The sequence below is a fragment of the Pan paniscus genome, chromosome 18 (genome assembly GCF_029289425.2).
Source record: "Pan paniscus chromosome 18, NHGRI_mPanPan1-v2.0_pri, whole genome shotgun sequence".
NCBI lineage: Eukaryota > Metazoa > Chordata > Mammalia > Primates > Hominidae > Pan > Pan paniscus.
In genome coordinates this window covers 56,259,273-56,277,061 of record NC_073267.2, presented here as the reverse complement: position 1 = coordinate 56,277,061, position 17,789 = coordinate 56,259,273, and the positions used below count along the sequence as shown (strand labels likewise).

Genomic DNA, 17,789 nt, shown 5'->3' with positions numbered 1-17,789 from the left:
TCTCTATGTTGGTAAGGCTGGTCTTGAACTTCTGACCTCAGGTGGAGCTGCCCGCCTCGGCCTCCCAAAGTGCTGGAATTACAGGGGTGAACCACTGCACCTGGTACCACTCTTTCTTACATACTATGTCTTTGTTCTTTTTTACCCATATGTTTTTACTTTTGGAATAAATTTCCCAGAAATTGTTTTATTTCTGGAAAAACTTTTCCAGAAAAGACATAATGTACATTTCCTATCTTCTATTGTGGAGAGTGCCTTTGTTTTGCATTCACACTTTAATTTTGTTCTCATTCTTCCTTGGCATTCAGTGGGTCCTTTCCATCTGAAAGCTCAGGTCTTCAACTCAAGGCGGTTTCTATCCATTATTGCTTTTCCCTCCATTTCCTTTTCTTTTCATTCTGGCATGCCTATAGGATCATGTTAGGATTGCCTTGTACACTGTCTTGGAAACTGACACTGTATTGGAAGAAGGATAAAGATAGGCAGTACAAGGATATTGGCTCAGTGATGTCATCAAAGACTTAGTCTCTTCTCTTTCTTCCACCTTAAGAAGACGTGGCTTATCCTCATGGTTCTGAGGTAGTTCTTATTGCACATCTAAGCATCCTATACACATTTCAAGATGGAAGAAGAGGGAAGAGCAGAGAGACAAAGGGACATGCCAGCTATGCTTCTTCCCTTGAAAAAAAATCTTTCTGGAAACCTTACCCAGTTTCACTTACCTGTCATTGGCTAGAGCTAGATGCCACCTCACCTGCAGGGAGAGTCTTGAGAATGTATACCTATTTTAGGCATATTGTCCTCTTTAACAGAACAAGATTCTGTTCTTTTTTTTTTTTTTTTTTTTTTTTTTTTGAGACGGAGTCTCGCTCTGTCGCCCAGGCTGGAGTGCAGTGGCGCGATCTCGGCTCACTGCAAGCTCCGCCTCCCGGGTCCACGCCATTCTCCTGCCTCAGCCTCCCGAGTAGCTGGGACTACAGGCGCCCGCTACCACGCCCGGCTAATTTTTTGTATTTTTAGTAGAGACGGGGTTTCACCGTGTTAGCCAGGATGGTCTCGATCTCCTGACCTCGTGATCCACCCGCCTCGGCCTCCCAAAGTGCTGGGATTACAGGCGTGAGCCACCGCGCCCGGCCAAGATTCTGTTCTTAAAGAAGATGGGGAGAAAGAATAATGGGTAGATAATTAGCAGTTCTGTCATAGGGATATCTATTAGGTTTCTTGGATCTTTCCTTTATTTTTCTTTACTTTCTGTCACATTCTCTTTTTGTCTTTTTGCTTTATTCCAGGAAATTTTGTTGATTTTCCTTTCTACATCTATAATTTTGTCATCAAGCGTGTCAAATTTAGCTTATTAGCACCTACGCTTTAGCAGGGTATCTTGTTTTCTAATTTATTCTTTTTCATAGAATTTTGAAAATACTTTTATTGTGGGAAAATATAACAAAATATTCTATTTTAACCATTTATAAGTGTATAGTTTAGTGGCATTAAGTGCATTCATATTGTATTCTTAACCATCACTACCATCCAATTCCAGAACTTGTTTTTCCAAACTGAAACCGTGTACCCATTAAACAATGACAGCCACTTCCTTCTCCCCCATACCCCAGGCAACCACCATTCTGCTTTCTCTGTCTGTGAATTTCACTGCTCTAGCCATCTCATATAAATGGAATCATACAATATTTGTACTTTTATGTCTGGCTTATTTTACTTAACACAGTGTCCTCAAGGTTTCATTCATGTTGTAACATGCATGACAATTTCCTTTTTAAGGTTAAATAATATTCCATTGTATGTATATGCCATATTTTGTTTATGTATTCATCAGTGGACACTTGGGTTGCTTTAACCTTTTTGCTATTGTGAATAATGCTGCATGGTATACAAATATCTGTCCTGATCTCTGCTTTCATTTCTTTTGGGTATATGCCCAGAGGAATTGCTGGATCGTATGTTGATTCTATTTTAATTTTTTGAGGACTGAATTTACTGTTTTCCGTAGCAGCTCCATTTTACATTTCTACCAGCAGTGTACAAATGTTCCGGTTTCTCTACATCCTCACCAACACTTTATTTTTTGGTTTTGTTTTGCTTTGCTTTTTATAATAATCTGAAGAGTATGAAGTGGTATCTTGCTGTGGTTTTGATTTGCATTTTCTTATTGATGTGATATTGAACATCTTTGCATGTGCTTAGTGGCCATTTATATATCTTCTTTGGAGAAATACCTATTCAAGTCTTTTGCCCATTCTTGAATTGGGGATTTTTTTGTTGTTGTTGTTGACTTGTAAATTCTTTATATTATTCTGAATATTAATCTCTTATAATAATTTGCATATATTTTCTCCCATTCCATGTATTGCCTTTTCATTCTGTTGATAGTGTCCTTTGATACACAGAAGTTTAATTTTGATGAAGTCCATTTTGTCTGTTTTTTTTTTTTTTCTTTCATTGCTTTTGCTTTTGGTATCATATCCAAGAAATTATTGCTAAAATCCAATGTCATGAAGCTTTTCCATGATTTTTTAAACAGTTTTATGGTTTTAGTGGTTATATTTAGATATTTGATCCATTTTGAGTTAATTTTTGTGTATGGAGTAAGATAAGGGTCTAACTTCATTTTTTGGCTAGTGTGAATTATGCTACATTGTGTAGATACCCAGTTTTCCTGTTACAACTTGTGGAAGATACTGTACTTTACCTTGAATTGTCTCAGACTTTTATTGAAAATCCTTTGACTGTATGTGTGTGTTTATGTCTGAGGTTTATTTTTATTCCTTTGGTCTGTATATTTGTCTTTATGTCGGTACTATACTGTTTTGATTATTATAGCTTTGTAGTAAGTTTTGAAATCAAGAAGTGTGGGACCTCTAACTTTGAATTTTTTCAAGATTGTTTTGGCTACTTGGAAATCCTTGGGATTCCATGTGAATTTTAGGATGGGTTTTTCTGTTTCTGCAAAAATAATCTTATTCTTAATGATAATCTCCTTTCAGATCTCTCAAGGTATGCATTAGAATGTTTTAATTTTTTGTTTGCTTGTTTGTTGAACTATCTTTGTTCTTCCTGTTTTATTTTGGCTCTTCTCTTGACTATTATTTTCTTCTTATAGCTAGTAATGTTTAATTGACTGTTGGTGTGATACAAATGAAGGACTTGGTTTATCAGTGTAGGTAAGTTTAATGAATATCCTACACTGTTTTAAACGTCTGTTTTGACAAAAGGTCTCTTCAGTGTATAATTGGGAGTTTAGTGGCAGGAGGTGAGCAGGCAGTACACTGGTGAATTCCCTTATTGCCAAAATAAGGCAGGCTTCATTCTGGGGTGGAATGTGAAATCTCTTACAGTATTTCATTCCTGTGAGGAGCTGGCTTTTTCCTATATTATGGAGGTTTGAAGTTCTCTTGCACATTGCTCTGTTCCTGAGAGCTTCCTTATGTCAGTTGCTCTGTATACATAGGCCCAACTGTACTGCAATAGTCTAGTTATTTTGATGATCACCTTGGTGGCCTGCTCTCCCTTACTGTACTTTTTGTCCTGCCCTGGGATTATCCTTGAGAATCCTCCTTTGGGAGGAACAGCTCTCCGTTCTATAGCAGCTATCACTTACTCCTATATTTGGATTGTAGTTTATTTTATTCTTGTTTCTTATCAGAACCATCAGGTTGCCAGTTTGCTGAAATTCTGTAATTTTGGGTCATTAATAGTACCTTTTTCTTGTTTCCAGCACCACAGATATATTTTCCTTTTTCTCCTTCCCTTCTTCCCATGTTTCTTCTCATTCAATGGGATTTTGAGAAGGTGGTGAGGTAAATGTGTGTCCTATCCGATTTTATTTATTCAACAGTCTGTGTAAGTAATGTTCTGGGTTCTGCAAATAAGGTAGGCCAAGGATTCCCAACTTTCATAAAGCCTATATTTTGATGGAGGAGACGCATTGAGCATATAAGTAAATAAATAACAGATTATAGCTGTAGTAGATTACAGGAAGTAACTTGGGCTGGGAGAATCAGAGCAAGTGACCTGTATATGGATATCTGAAGAGAAAAAAAGGCTTATCTTATGAAGAGCCTTGGGAAGAGAGCTCTAGGCAGAAGGATTAGCGTACACATAGACTCAGCGGAGGAAGGAGCTCGTTTTATTAAAAGAAAGGCACGTCTGGAGTGTAGTGAACAAAGTGGTGAGCTTGAGCATCATGAGACTGGAGGAAGAGGCAAATGCCAGATCTGTTGGGGACTTGTCTTTGGTAAGGAATTTTTAGTTTAAATATGGAAAAAAGCTTATGAAAGGCTTTAGAAGGGAAGCTATGCAGTTTGATTTTTGTTTTTTTTTTTTTAAGATAATATTGGCTGGTACGTAGAGAATAGGTTTGACTGGGATGTTGCCTGTGGAGGTGGAGAGAAATGAAGAGATTATGGGTATATTTTGCAAGGAGTATCTGTGGACCTTTGCGATGGTACAGGAAGCAAGATGAGTCACAAACGACTACAAGTTATTTGACTAGTACAACCAGGTGATGCTATTTACTAATATGATGAAAGTAGTAGGAGTAACAGATTTGGGAGAGGGAGAATCAAGAGTTATTTTTTGATACAATTTGAAATGCCTTTGAGACATTCAAGTGAAGTTGTCAGGTAGGCAGTCTAGAGTTTAGGGAAGAAATCAGAGCAGAAGGTGAAAACTTTGGAGCCATCATAACAATAGTGTTTAATGCTGTGGGTTTACGAGATGATCTAGGCAAAGTCTAAGTAAGAGAAGAGGGCTCTGGACAGAATCCTGGGGCCTTGACGTTAGATTGGGAAAGCACCTAGGGGAAGGGCACACAGCAAAGGCGATTAGGAGGAGTGACTGATGAGGTGAAGAAACTGGGGGAGCCTGAGAAGCAAAATAATTTCAAGGAAAGTAGTAGTCATCTTTGTTGAAGTTTTGAGAGATGGTGTAAGATGGTAAGTGAGGTGTCTATTAAGATTTGGTAACAGGTTTTTGTTGTTTTTGACAGTCAGTTTCAGTGGGATAGGAACTATACTGAAATAGATTTGATGAGTGAATGGGAGATGAGAAACTGAAGGCAGAAAGTACAGGTACCTCTTTTGAGAAGTTTGGCTGTGAAGAAGTTTGCAGAGATGACTGGGTAGCTGGGGGAACAAACCCAAATTCAGTGTTAGACTTTAATAGGCATACTATTTAAAGCTTCATCTATCACTAGTTCTTTTAACCTTTATTTTTTTGAGAAATTCTAAGCATATGCAAAAGTAGAAAATGACCAACCCTGCCCCATCCACAATCCTGTCTACCTCTTCCCTTGCATCATTTTGAAGCAAATCCCATATAATTTCAGTTATAAATATTTCATTATGTTTCCAAAAGATGAACATTAAAAAATGTAAGCACAATGCCATTATAACATAAAAAATTAATGATAATTCCTTATTAATAAATATCCAACTTGTGTTCACATTTTCACTTTTCTCAAAAATTGTCTTAGAATTTTAAAAACAGATTTTAAATAAGGTCCACAAATTGCATATGGGTGCTATCTTATTTATTTATTTATTTATTTATTTATTTATTTATTGAGACAGAGTCTCGCTCTGTCACCCAGGCTGGAGTGCGTGGCACGATCTCAGCTCACTGCAGCCTCTTCCTCCTGGGTTCAAGCAATTCTCATGTCTTGGCCTCCTGAGTAGCTGGGACTACAGGCGCACACCACCATGCCTGGCTAATTTGTATATTTTTAGTAGACATGGGGTTTCATCATGTTGGCTAGGCTGGTCTCGAACTCCTGAACTCAGGTGATCCGCCCCCTTTGGCCTCCCAAGGTGCTGGGATTACAGGCATGAGCCACCACACCCCGTCATTTGTTTAAGAACAGGGTGTCGCTTTGTCACCCAGGCTGAGACAGGGTCTTGCTGTGTGGCCCAGGCTGGTCTCAAACTCCTGGCCTCAAGCAATACTCTTGCCTCGGCCTCCCAAATGCCTAAAGTGCTTTTGGATTACAGGCATGAGCTACTGAGCCTGGCTAGATTATATCTTTTTTAACCCTCTTATTATCTATTATTTTCTCTTTTTCTCCTTGCAAGTTAGATGTTGAAGAAATGGCATCACCTGTCCATTTGTATGTGCTGTTTGTATCCCCATGGTGTCACTTAACATATTCCTTGAATAACCTCTTTTTCCTGTTAGTTGTAAGTTAGATCTAAGGGCTGGAGAGATTGGAATTTTTTTTTTTTTACAAGACTACTTAATAGGTAGTGATGTGTACCTCTATCCAGAGGTGCTTAAAGTCTGCTTCTCTCTCTTTTTTTTTTTTTTTTGAGATGGAGTTCATTTTTGTTGCTCATGCTGGAATACAATGGTGCTATCTCAGCTCACCGCAACCTCTGCCTCCTAGGTTCTAACGATTCTCCTGTCTCAGCCTCCCAAGTAGCTGGGATTACAGACACGTGCCACCACACCCAGCTAATTTTGTATTTTTAGTAGAGACGGGGTTTTGCCATGTTGGTCAGGCTAGTCTCGAACTCCTGACCTCAGGTGATCCACCCGCCTTGGCTACCCAAAGTGCTAGGATTACGGGTGTGAGCCACCGCGCCTGGCCTGCTTCTCTCTTTTAGTGATGTTAGTACCTGCTGATGTTTAGTGCTTAGAACCTTTAGTTCATTGCAGGTTGAAAAATGTTGATACTCTGATTCTGTCATTCCTTCTTCATTTATTAGCTTTAATATGAGAAACCTCTTCATTTGCCCTTTGGTTACCCTACCCCATGAGTAGCACAGTTTAAATAGAAAAAGCAGAAGAAATGCTTTGTTCTTGCCCTATATTTAAGTTTTCAAAGTAATGAGTTGGTTCTTTAGTATCTTTGTATGGTGGCCAAGTAGTTTTTGTTTTTAATGTTAATGTACTCATATGCTTGATATATTTCAATCTGTTACAGTTACTATTTTTATTGATGCTCAAATTGTCCTGTAATAGTGGGAGCCTCTTCATGTTAGCCCAAGTCTTAACAACACCCTGCTTGTCTTTGATAACTTTCTTGCAATCTGGGATAATTAAATGTTCTTGTATTATCTGGTATATGTCTAATTTGAAACTTCAGATTAATTCTCCAAGGATATGGTGTTTGGGGATAATATTACTATTTTACTTTTAATTTTTTTACAGCAGTCTATTAAGCATACTTATTTTATAGTCTTTCACATTGTTCCCTTTAGTTCTTTGGATATGAATTTTTCTGTTTGTTTTGCCCCTTTACCACTGTGATTTTTGGCATTTGGGGAATTCTCTTTCTTGCTTTTGAGTGCAGGTATGTGTTAAAGCAAGGTATCATCTTTTTTGTTTTTGTTTTGTTTTTTTCTTTAAGTTTATTGTTTGTCTTATCCAACATTTTGATTTGTTTAGAGTGGGAGGGGTGGCTTCTTGCACTAATTAAATCACCATATTTAGTAAAGTTTCCCTATTGCTATTCCATTTATGGAACAACATGCTCTTATATCAGAAATTACCTTATCTGTGGCTAAAGTGAAAATTACTCACTTGCCCAGGGTTTTTATATTTGTTATGGATGCTTTCTGTTTGATTTTTATTGTAACCTTAATACGTTATCTCTAAGATCAGTTTTGCTTTTGCATATTTCACATATTTTAATCTTTAATTCAGGTAGAGGGCAAAAGGGCATGCAATTTTTTTCCTTTCTTAATATTTCACTATTTTTAGCTTGGAAACAGGAAGAAAAAGGCAGAAAGGTTGCTATGGAATTGTGTGAACTTGTAGAGGCTGAAATTTAAGCTGCCAAATGAAGAAACTTGTTTTCTCTTCCAAGATTCCTCCTACTTCATGTGTTATTGTGATCTGAATTCTATTGAATTTCTTTTTTTCTTATGAGGGTGTGGGGGAGACATATATGTTATGGTTGTAGTTCTGTGAAATATGCCAGGAAGCATACTCTAGTGCTATTTAGAAAGAAAAAGGAAGACAATGAGAACTTGGGCAAACAGTTCTTGCTAAGCCCTAAAATATATCACTTTTATTCATCCATACAGAAAACAAGCATGAGGCCAAGAGGAGGCGAACAGAGAGAGTTAGGAGAGAGAAGATAAATTCTACAGTAAATAAAGATTTAGAAAACAGAAAGAGGTCTCGAAGTAACAGCCATTCAGATCATATCAGACGAGGAAGAGGAAGACCTAAAAGTGCATCTGCCAAAAAACATGAGGAAGAAAGAGGTATGAACAAATCAAGCAGTTTTTTTTTCAAGTATTAAATTGATCTGGGATCTTAATTAGGTAGTAGTGAAGAAAGTGGAGGCATTGAGCTCCTGGACTTAAAATCACAACTCATATTTTAGTTTGAAAGCATTTCCTCTGTGGTAGATGCTTATTATTTTTTTAATCACAGGAATTTAATTCTTATTGGAAACCTAAAGGCTTAGTCAGGTAAAATTTACCTTGCTATAAACAGATGATAATAGAGTTCAAAGATAATTTGTATATGACATCCTGAAGAAGCCTGTTAAAATGATTGTACTTTTTTTTTTTTTTTTGAGACAGCGTGTTGTTCTGTCACCCAGGCTGGAGTGCAGTGGCGTGGTCATGGCTCACTGCAGCCTTAACCTCCAGGGCTCCGGTGATTCTCCCCTGAGCCTCCTGAGTAGCTGGGACTACAGGTGTGCACCATCATGCCTAGCTAATTTTTTGTAGAGGGGGGTTTCACCATGTTGCCCAGGCTAGTCTTGAACTTCTGGGCTCAAGCAATCTGCCCTCCTTGGCCTCCCAAAGTGTTGGGACCTCTTTTTTTTTTTTTTTTTTTTTTTTGTCTTTTAAAGACATGTCTGAGTTCTGTTAAGACTACTTCAAACTATTTTACTGTGAGTTTTAAAATTTTACTATTGAAAGTGTTGTTGGTGGAGTTTTTAATTGCTCATTGGGAGATTTGTGTGCTTCCTACTCTGAGGCAGCTTTTGCATAGATGAATTCTTCTTGGTCCAGAGTATATTTCTTTTTCTCCTTACAGGTCTTCTTTCTTCTGACGAATATCTACCAATAACTTGTTTTTAGACATTAAAACTTCAGTTTCTCTTTTTCTTTGATTTATGCATCTTTTTAAAAACTTACAGAAAATTTCAACATATGCAAGAGTAGAGAAAATAGTATAATGAACCTCTCTATGTCCACAAATACCTTTTTAAAATTGAGACTTTCAAGCTGGTAGTTAATTTAAAAAAGGGATAGTTGCTCTTTATTGTTCTTTAAAAACCTCTGTCAAAATGATTTCATCTTCACTGAAATGCATTTTTAATTTCTTACACTATTTGTGAGTTATGCTTTGCTTTTCAGACGTTCTGTCTTAGATACTCAAGTGCTTTTTGTATAAATGTAAATTTCACTTATTTTAGACAATAAGACCATTCTACCAGTTTGCTATTTCTCTCTGCTTTATGTGCTTTTATTTGAATAAAGTTACTATTGCTAGAAAACAGCTTCACCAGTATAGCCATTCCTAGCTTTTATCAAAGTTAAAGGTGTCTTAGTATTGTATGGCTAAAGGAGTAAGGTTTATATCGGTTTTGACTGTATTCTAGGAAGGCTGTACTAAGGTACTCCATATTCCTTGGGTAATTTTACTGCTTTTCTCTTTCTATTATGCTCTTCCAGAGGGTTTGAGTTATTTGTTAAATTTGTATGTTTCTTTAACAATAGGGTGCAGAAAACCTATGCCGAGGACTCCTATTTTAGAAGGGAAACTAGGTAAAGAAAAGTCAGCAGAGAAAAAGGAAAAGAGAGAAATACTGCCTGGCTCAGAAAACAACATTCTTTTCAGTTGAAGTAGAGGGAATGCAGCTGAAAGAAGAGAGTGCTTCTGGTGGTGGGTGAGAGAAGATGAGAAAGCAGATAATGACCATCTTTAGCTGGGGAAATGAAGTCTATATACTTGTGGTAGAACTGTATATATGCAGGATTTCAGCTTTTATTTCATGATTACGTGAAAAAAGAAGCATTTGTTTAGCTGTAAATATTTTTTAGGCATTTTCTGTTTATTACAGAAAAATTTTAAGAAAGCTATTTCTAGAGTAAGATATGCTTTTAATTTTTTGTTTTTGATACAAATTGTAGGAAATTACTTAAATTAATTTTTGTAGCACAAACTGGAATCTTATGTAGACCATGAAGTCATTACACTTTTTCTGTAAAGAGCCAGATAGTAAATGTTTTAGGCTTTGTGGGCCATACTATCTCTGTCACAACTACTCAGCTCTGCCATTGTAGCTGGAAAGCAGCCATAAATCATGCATAAATGAATGGGCATGCCTGTGTTCCAGTAATACTTTATAAAGCAGGTGGTGGGCCACATTTGGTACTTGTACTATAGTTTGCCAATCTCTTTCTTTCTTTTTCTTTCCTTGCTTTTTTTTTTTTTTTCCTTCTGAGATAGCGTCTCACTCTGTTACCCAGGCTGGAGTGCAGTGGAGTGATCATGGCTTACTTCAGCCTCAAACTCCTGGGCTCAAGCGATCCTCCTGCCTCAGCCTTCCTAGTAGCTGGGACTAGAGGTGCATGCCACCACACCAGGCTACTTTTTTTACTTTTAGTATAAATGAGGTCTCACTATGTTGCTCAGGCTGGTCTCAAACTCCTGGGCTCAAGGGATCCTTTCAGCTTGGCCTTCCAAAGTGCTGGGATTGCAGGCATGCATGAGCCACTGCACTCGGCCTAGTTTGCCAATCTTTGTTGTAAACCATTGTACTCTTAAATATAATGTGGACAAGAACTATTAGGTTGGTGCAGAAGTAATTGCGGTTTTACTTTTATACCAATCTAACATGAACTTTTGAAATGTCTGTGTTTTAGGATAGATTTCTTGGATATGCTTCTTAGTGCTAAATAGCTATTTAGTTGGTTTTTATTGATTCCTCGCTCTTAGAGCATTTGAAAATTTTGAAGCAAGCTTTAACTTTATTTTAACCATGAATTAAGGAAAACCTGACAATGTGTCTAAAAAACCTAACTTAAAAATGGACTTTTCTATCTAGTCAGATGAGAGATCCAAAGGGGGAAAAAATGACTTTTCTATTTTGAAACAGAATAAGAAGGAAGAATGGAAAAGGAAAGCTTGTTAGACATCATCATAATAATATATCTTTATAAAGTCATAAAAACAAATCATTAACAATTTCTGGTTAGTCTAATGTAAGTCTTCGTTTTATATATAAGGGTATTCTGGATATTATAATATAGAAGTGACATTTTGACTGATTAAAATATGTTAGGCAGTTCTGAACATCATATTAATGAACTTAAGAATGAATGGGTCAGGCGTGGTGGCTCACGCCTGTAATCCCAGCACTGTGGGAGGCCGAGGCTGGTGGATCACGAGGTCAAGAGATCAAGACCATCCTGGCCAACATGGTGAAACCCCGTCTCTACTAAAAATACAAAAAAAAATTAGCCGGGCGTGGTGATGCGCGCCTCTAGTCCCAGCTACTTGGGAGGCTGAGGCAGGAGAATCAGTTGAGCCCAGGAGGCGGTGGTTGCAGTGAGCTGAGATCGCGTCACTGCGCTCCAGCCTGGAGACAGAGCGAGACTCCGTCTCAAAAAAAAAAAAAAGAATGAATGTAGACTTCAAGCTGAAGATTGTGGATTGAAGAAACACATCTAGCTCTAAACTCCTTTGGGGAAATCTAAGAAAGAAACTGATTTTTATTACACAGTTACCTAAAAGTCAGGAATTTGTGTATCAGTTATGTCTGGAAATAGAAGTGAAATTGAGGCTAAAAATGAGAGGATTGTTTGCAAGTCTTTTTATGAGTAGCCCACCAGGACTGTTTACCCTCTTATCCCCCAAGTTTATCCTTTGAAAAAGGTAAATAATACAGTCTTTGGTCTCAGGAACACCAGGTGTCTGTTGACGGCCAGGATACCATGTTAAGATCAGGAAGCCTAGGTGAAAATTGGACATAGTAAATGCTGAGTTCTTGAGTTTGGCTTATTAGCGTCCAGGTAAAAAAAGTAAAAAAGTTTGAACATATCTTCTCTAGAGAATCCGAAGGACCCAAGAGAAAAGGCCCCAAATAAAGATACTCTCATTAGAGATTCACAGAGAAGTGGCCTAATTGGATCATCCTAATCTGATGACTACAGTCAAGCTCCACGTATGTGTATGTTTCTAATCAGCTTCTTTGGTCACTCTCCTAAATATGAGCATATTGCCAAGAATTACCCAGATATCTGGAAGAAAGTATCTATTATAGTATGAAAGGCTAAGACCAAATCAACAGGAGAGAAAAAATAACTTGGAAAAAAGCAAGATTTTGCAGGGAAAAGAAAAACTATAAACTACTATTAATATCTTTAGCAAAAGAAGCAATTGTAATTGTAAAATGAACAAGATGATATTTAAAAGGAAATTGCAGAGGTCAAAAAGCCAGTTGGAAAATGAACTTTAAAATATTCCAAAAAACCCCAAAACATAGATGATACACAGAAATGAACAACTTTAATAAAAGGCTTAAAGATAAAATTGAAGAAAGGTTCCAGAAAGTATAACAATTGAAAAGAGATGGAAAAAACAGAATGGAAACCTTAAGAAATTTAGAGGATCAGTATGAGGTCTGACATCTGTAAATAATTAAAGTTTCAGATAAGGAACATGGAAGATGGAGGAGAAGGAAGTCATTAACGACTTTAACAATGACAATTATTTATTCAAGAAAATTTTTCCAACCTGAAGGACATTGAGTTTCTTTGTTAAAAGGGCCTACAAATTCCCAGTCTAATGGATGGTTAAAAAGAGAAATTATACCAGAGTTTGTCATCATATCTCATATCTTTGGTTAAATAAAATTTTTCAGGTTTTCAGAAAAAAGAAAAGCAAAATGATATTGGAACTAATACAATGAAATATTGCCCAGCAAAGAACAAACTACTGATATATGACTAGCATCAATGAATTTCAAAAACATGTTGAGCAAAATAAGCTAGGCACAAAAGAGTACATACTATATATGATGCCATTTATATGAAGTTTAGGAACAGACAGAATGATTCTGTGGTAATAGAAATCAGAACAGTGGTTGCTTGTAGGTGTAGAGAGGGATTGGCTGGAAAGAAGCATGAGGAATTTCTGGAGGAAATTTGTTATATGTTGATTGTGACATGGGTTACATGTTTGTATATGTTTGTCAGAACTCCTCCAGTTGAACACATAAAAGATCTGTGTATTTCACTGTATGTAAATTTATCATTGATTTTAAAAATAACTATAAAAAAGGTATTGGTTTTCTCAACAATGGCACCAGTAGTCAGAAGACAGTTTACTGCCTTCACAGTTCTAAGCAGAAACCTACAAGTCTATACTCAATCAAACTATGAATTAATGTGAAGGTAGACTAAAGATATTTTCTGACATTCAGGGTCTCAAAAAATTTGCTACCAATACTGCCTTTCTCAGGAAGCCCCTACAAGTTACCTGCTACCAAAATGAAGAAATAAACCAAGAAAGGATCTTTGGATTCAAGACAAAGGTGGGTCCACCCAACTCTAGAGATGAGAGTCTCCAGCATGATGCTGATGAAAGAGCACAAGATGATAATTTTGCAGTAGGCCTAGAGAGCAACCATTTCATACTGGAGCAGGTTGGAAGACTTGGAGCGATTTCTTCAAGAAGATAAAAATGATAAAATACCTGATACATGTAAACATCCTGAAAAACAATTTATACAACTAGGAAAGACTTTGGGTTGAGTTAGAAAGGAAAACTAAGCAAGTAAAAAGAGAATCACTTCAGGGAAAACAATGTAAAGGAAAAGTGAAAAATCACTTACCATAGGCATAATAATGTAATCACTGAAAACTGATGTTACTAAAGTTGTGATTTAATTATAGTGAGAAGATGAGGGATGGGCAGAGTGTTTATTGGGGCAAGAGATGCAAAACAGTGTAACCCTTATTTTCCATGGTGGAAAGTGAATCAGTAATGCCTAAAACCCTGAAGTAGCATCTTGTACAAATGTTACTTAGAGATTTGTTTTTGTAAAAGCAAAAAGGAACAACTGAAAAAAAAAAGTAGTCACAAAAAAAGTAGTTGCATTTGGAGAGTGGGAAATGTGCATGGGGCAAAGGACTTCTGTTTTTTTTTAACAAGTTTTATAAAAATGATTTGATTGTAAATTATATGCATTTAACTTTGATTAGACTGTCAAAACAAAATAAACAAAAATAGAATCAGGGGATCCTGAAAAAGTAACTTGGAAGAATATACACCAAGATGTTAATTGTGATTTTTGCTGACTCATGAGATTATGAGTGATTTTTATTTTCTTTTTCAAATTTTCTGTGAACTTGGATTACATTTGTAATCGAGAGGGGAAAAATAAAAATAAATGTCATTTCCTGTATAAGAAGATGAAGATGAATATGTTAATGTATTCATAAAGTCACCATTGATGTTCAGAAGGGGACCATCTCTCAGAGTGAATTTCGTCTAGCAGAGAAAATTCATTTTGATTGAGACAGTGAGGAGATAGAAATGTATGAGATTCTTAGAGAAATGATGTAGCTGTTAGAGTGCCTGTGTATAGAAATAAATATTGTCTTCATTTCAGTAACTCCTTTGTATAATTTTAAAAACTTTTTAGTTCAGTAGCATAGTAACATTTAATGTATATTGTAGTATTATATATAATACTGTCATTTAAAGAAATACTTGAAAGCTTTAAAAAATTTAAATTTACTGCATCTACTGCCTTTATATTAAACTTTCCCTTTTTCTTTTAACAGAGAAACAGGAAAAGGAAATTGACATCTATGCTAACCTGTCTGATGAAAAGGCTTTCGTGTTTTCAGTCGCCTTGGCAGAAATAAATAGAAAAATTATCAATCAAAGACTTATTCTCTGATACTTGTTTGCAAAATCTGCTGAAACTTCTGTCAGGATAACATCAGCAAATTCTTAAACAGTTATGGACTCTCAGGAGCATTCTGACTGCATCAATAAGGGCCATCGATTGTTTCTTTCTCGCCTGTCGTTTAGCCTGTGCCACACTTTGGGAGCAAAGCTGTGTAGGCTTGGACTGTTCTGGGATTTCCTTGTTTACCAAGGAGTATTGTCAGTGTTTTGTGTTTGGGATATAAGTAAGTGTATTTGCCAACAACAACAAAAAACCAACAAAAATGCTGGATGGATGTTAAAGGATAAAAAGTGATGGGGTATGGGGTAGGTATGAAAACTAGGGTAATAAGATGCTTGATTGTTTTCAGGTTTGCCACCAGAGATGCAATATTTTAAATACTGTCAGAAAGAGTGATTTTTAAAAATATATATTTCAGATTTTCAGTGCTAACAGATTGCATATATACAGTTCATTTACTTTTATTAAATTGGCAATCGATATTTTATTGAATGGGGAATTAAGAATATAAACTGTAAATTTTGTCTTAAATTGATTTTTTTTCTTGGCCTTTATTTTTATTACTTAAGGTATGAGTTATATTTTAGGAGATACTTTCTAGACAGTTTGAAGTTTGGGTGCTATATGAAGAAAAACATTTAATGATATACTCAGATATAAACACCTTGTTTTCTTGAATGTAATTTATTTATTAGTTAAAAAAAAAAAAACTTCTGCTCTCAAGATGGTGCCTGTTAACCTAAACATGAAATATATTTATTACATGCAAAATATTTCTTAGCCACTTTTAAGCAGTAATGTTTTATCTGAATGGATATTTGTTTCTATATCCTGATAATTATTTAAATTGTTACTTTCAATCTGGAAGAAAAAATAAACCTTAATATTGAAACTAAGTAGATTAAATAGTGTGATAAAAGTTTTTTGTTCTGGTGAAGTTTGTGAAATATATTTAAATTCTTAATTTTTCTAGTGTTAAGTCATAATCATTTATAGTTGATTTATATTAAATGCTTTTGCATTTTGGCATATCAGTTTAATGATTAACATATTCAAACTTGGTAATCACTCCCCTTATTTTCAGTCGCTCTTCCCCCAATCTGTTTAGAAATCCTTTTAAAGCCATCTTACAGAAGACAGTCATCAGTTAGATTTAGCCCCCTTTTAAGAGAATCTCCCTTTCAATTTTAGCCGTAACATTATCAACTTCAGACTTCATCCTGCATCTCCCATCACCTCCTCAAAGAAAAAAGGTCAACATTTTTTCCTACTTTATTTAAATGGTAACCAGCAGAGGGAGCTTAAGAGGTACTCTAGATAGGATAAAGAATTTTCCTAAGGATTCCTTTTCCTTTAATCCCTGTATCTATCTGCAGGTACTACTGCAACTATTTTGTATGCATTTTATTTATTTATTTAGGAGACAGAGTCTTGCTCGGTCGCCCAGGCTGGAGTGCAGTGGCACTATCTCAGCTCACTGCAACCTCTGCCTCCTGGGTTCAAGTGATTCTCATGCCTCAGCCTCCCGAGTAGCTGTGACTAGAGGCGTGTGCCACCACGCCTGGCTGTTTTTTTTTTTTTGTATTTTTTAGTACAGATGGGGTCTCAGCATGTTGGCCAGGCTGGTCTCAAATTCCTGTCCTTAGGTGATCTGCCCGCCTTGGCCTCCCAAAGTGCTGGGATTACAGGCATGAGCCACTGCACCCAGCCTTGTGTGCGTTTTAGAGTCTTAACTAGTAGTTTTCCCAATAATGTAACGTGATTTTATCTTTGAAACATACTGTAAGGAAACTTTTGATTTTAAGCAAAAAAGCTTAAAAATGATTAATATCTAAAAATGCTTGTATACATATATATGTCCTCAGAAAAAGCAAGAACAGCTTGTGGAATAAGCACGTCTTTAAGGAATTATCGATGTCAGAGTCTATCCATTTAAAGCTGAAGACCATTACAGGAAAGTCATGTTAAAATATTCATTGGATATGGTAAAGGAGGTACTGGTGGCTGGGCTGGAGCTTGCCGTATAGAAAAGTAATTAGTTCAGATCTCATAATGTTAAATTATTGGCTTATTTAAAAATTTCCGTGGCAGAGAGGCAAATTAGGTTTCCTCTGTGACATAACCTATTTAACCAATTTTTCAAAAAATTGTACTCTATGAGCTTTCTTGTTATAAAGCTAAAAAATTTAATTTGTCTAGGCATGTTTTAATGGTCCCAGAAAATATTACTTTGTCACTGGTGTCAGAGAAACCTCTGTCATCAGCAGATGTCCTAAGAGTATAATTATAGTTCTTAATCCAAAATTTGTTCTGCTCTGATATCTATAAATGATATGATTATTCAAAATACCTTGAAATGATTCCACAATTAGATTAGGTCTGTTGAAGATAACTTATTCTTAAATATGAGTAAGATTAAATAAAAGTAGTTTGAGAGTTGTTACTCCCTGCCTCAACTCCATGGTATTCCAAAATGTTTTTGTGGGCACTTTAATACTTGTAGTTTGATTTTGTTTGTTAGTTTTAGAAATGAACATTTCTTAGATTTTCATGGGTATTTTTTGGCTGTATTTAAATGTAAATGATACAAAAGTAAGGGAAATTCTGCAAATTATTTCTTGTGTAGTAATCAGTGGAAGTGATCAAACAGCTTGAAGCAGTTTATGATGAGAAAATTTAAAATTGCAAATGACCTGAAAATTTAGCCAGTCTATTCTTATTTCTTTAAATTTCAGAAATACTTAAGAAAAAAAAAAAAGGTCAGTATGACCTCTGAGTTGCTTCCTAAAAGTAATCAGATAGTGTTCTCCCTCAGATAAGATTTCAAATTGAAAAGTATTTGACTTCTTTAACTCTAGTAATTGCACTTGATTCTCTAATTCTG

General features: G+C 36.0%; 1 protein-coding gene across 3 annotated transcripts in view; it reads left to right on the top strand.

The window, feature by feature from the left end:
• C18H16orf87 (chromosome 18 C16orf87 homolog) overlaps window positions 1-15,801 on the top strand; it is a 29,779-nt gene extending 13,978 nt beyond the window's left edge. Inside the window, exons 3-4 of one of the 3 annotated variants that reach the window (XM_034940099.3) lie at window positions 8,043-8,225; window positions 14,775-15,801. In XM_034940099.3, coding sequence (XP_034795990.1) covers window positions 8,043-8,225; window positions 14,775-14,893 — 302 coding nt within the window. In that variant the 3' untranslated portion in view covers window positions 14,894-15,801. Of the gene's footprint in view, window positions 1-8,042; window positions 8,226-13,408; window positions 13,520-14,774 lie in introns of all 3 variants that reach the window. The other 2 variants (XM_034940102.3, XM_034940101.3) reach the window with 2 other exon arrangements.
• The last annotated feature ends 1,988 nt before the right edge of the window (window positions 15,802-17,789 follow it).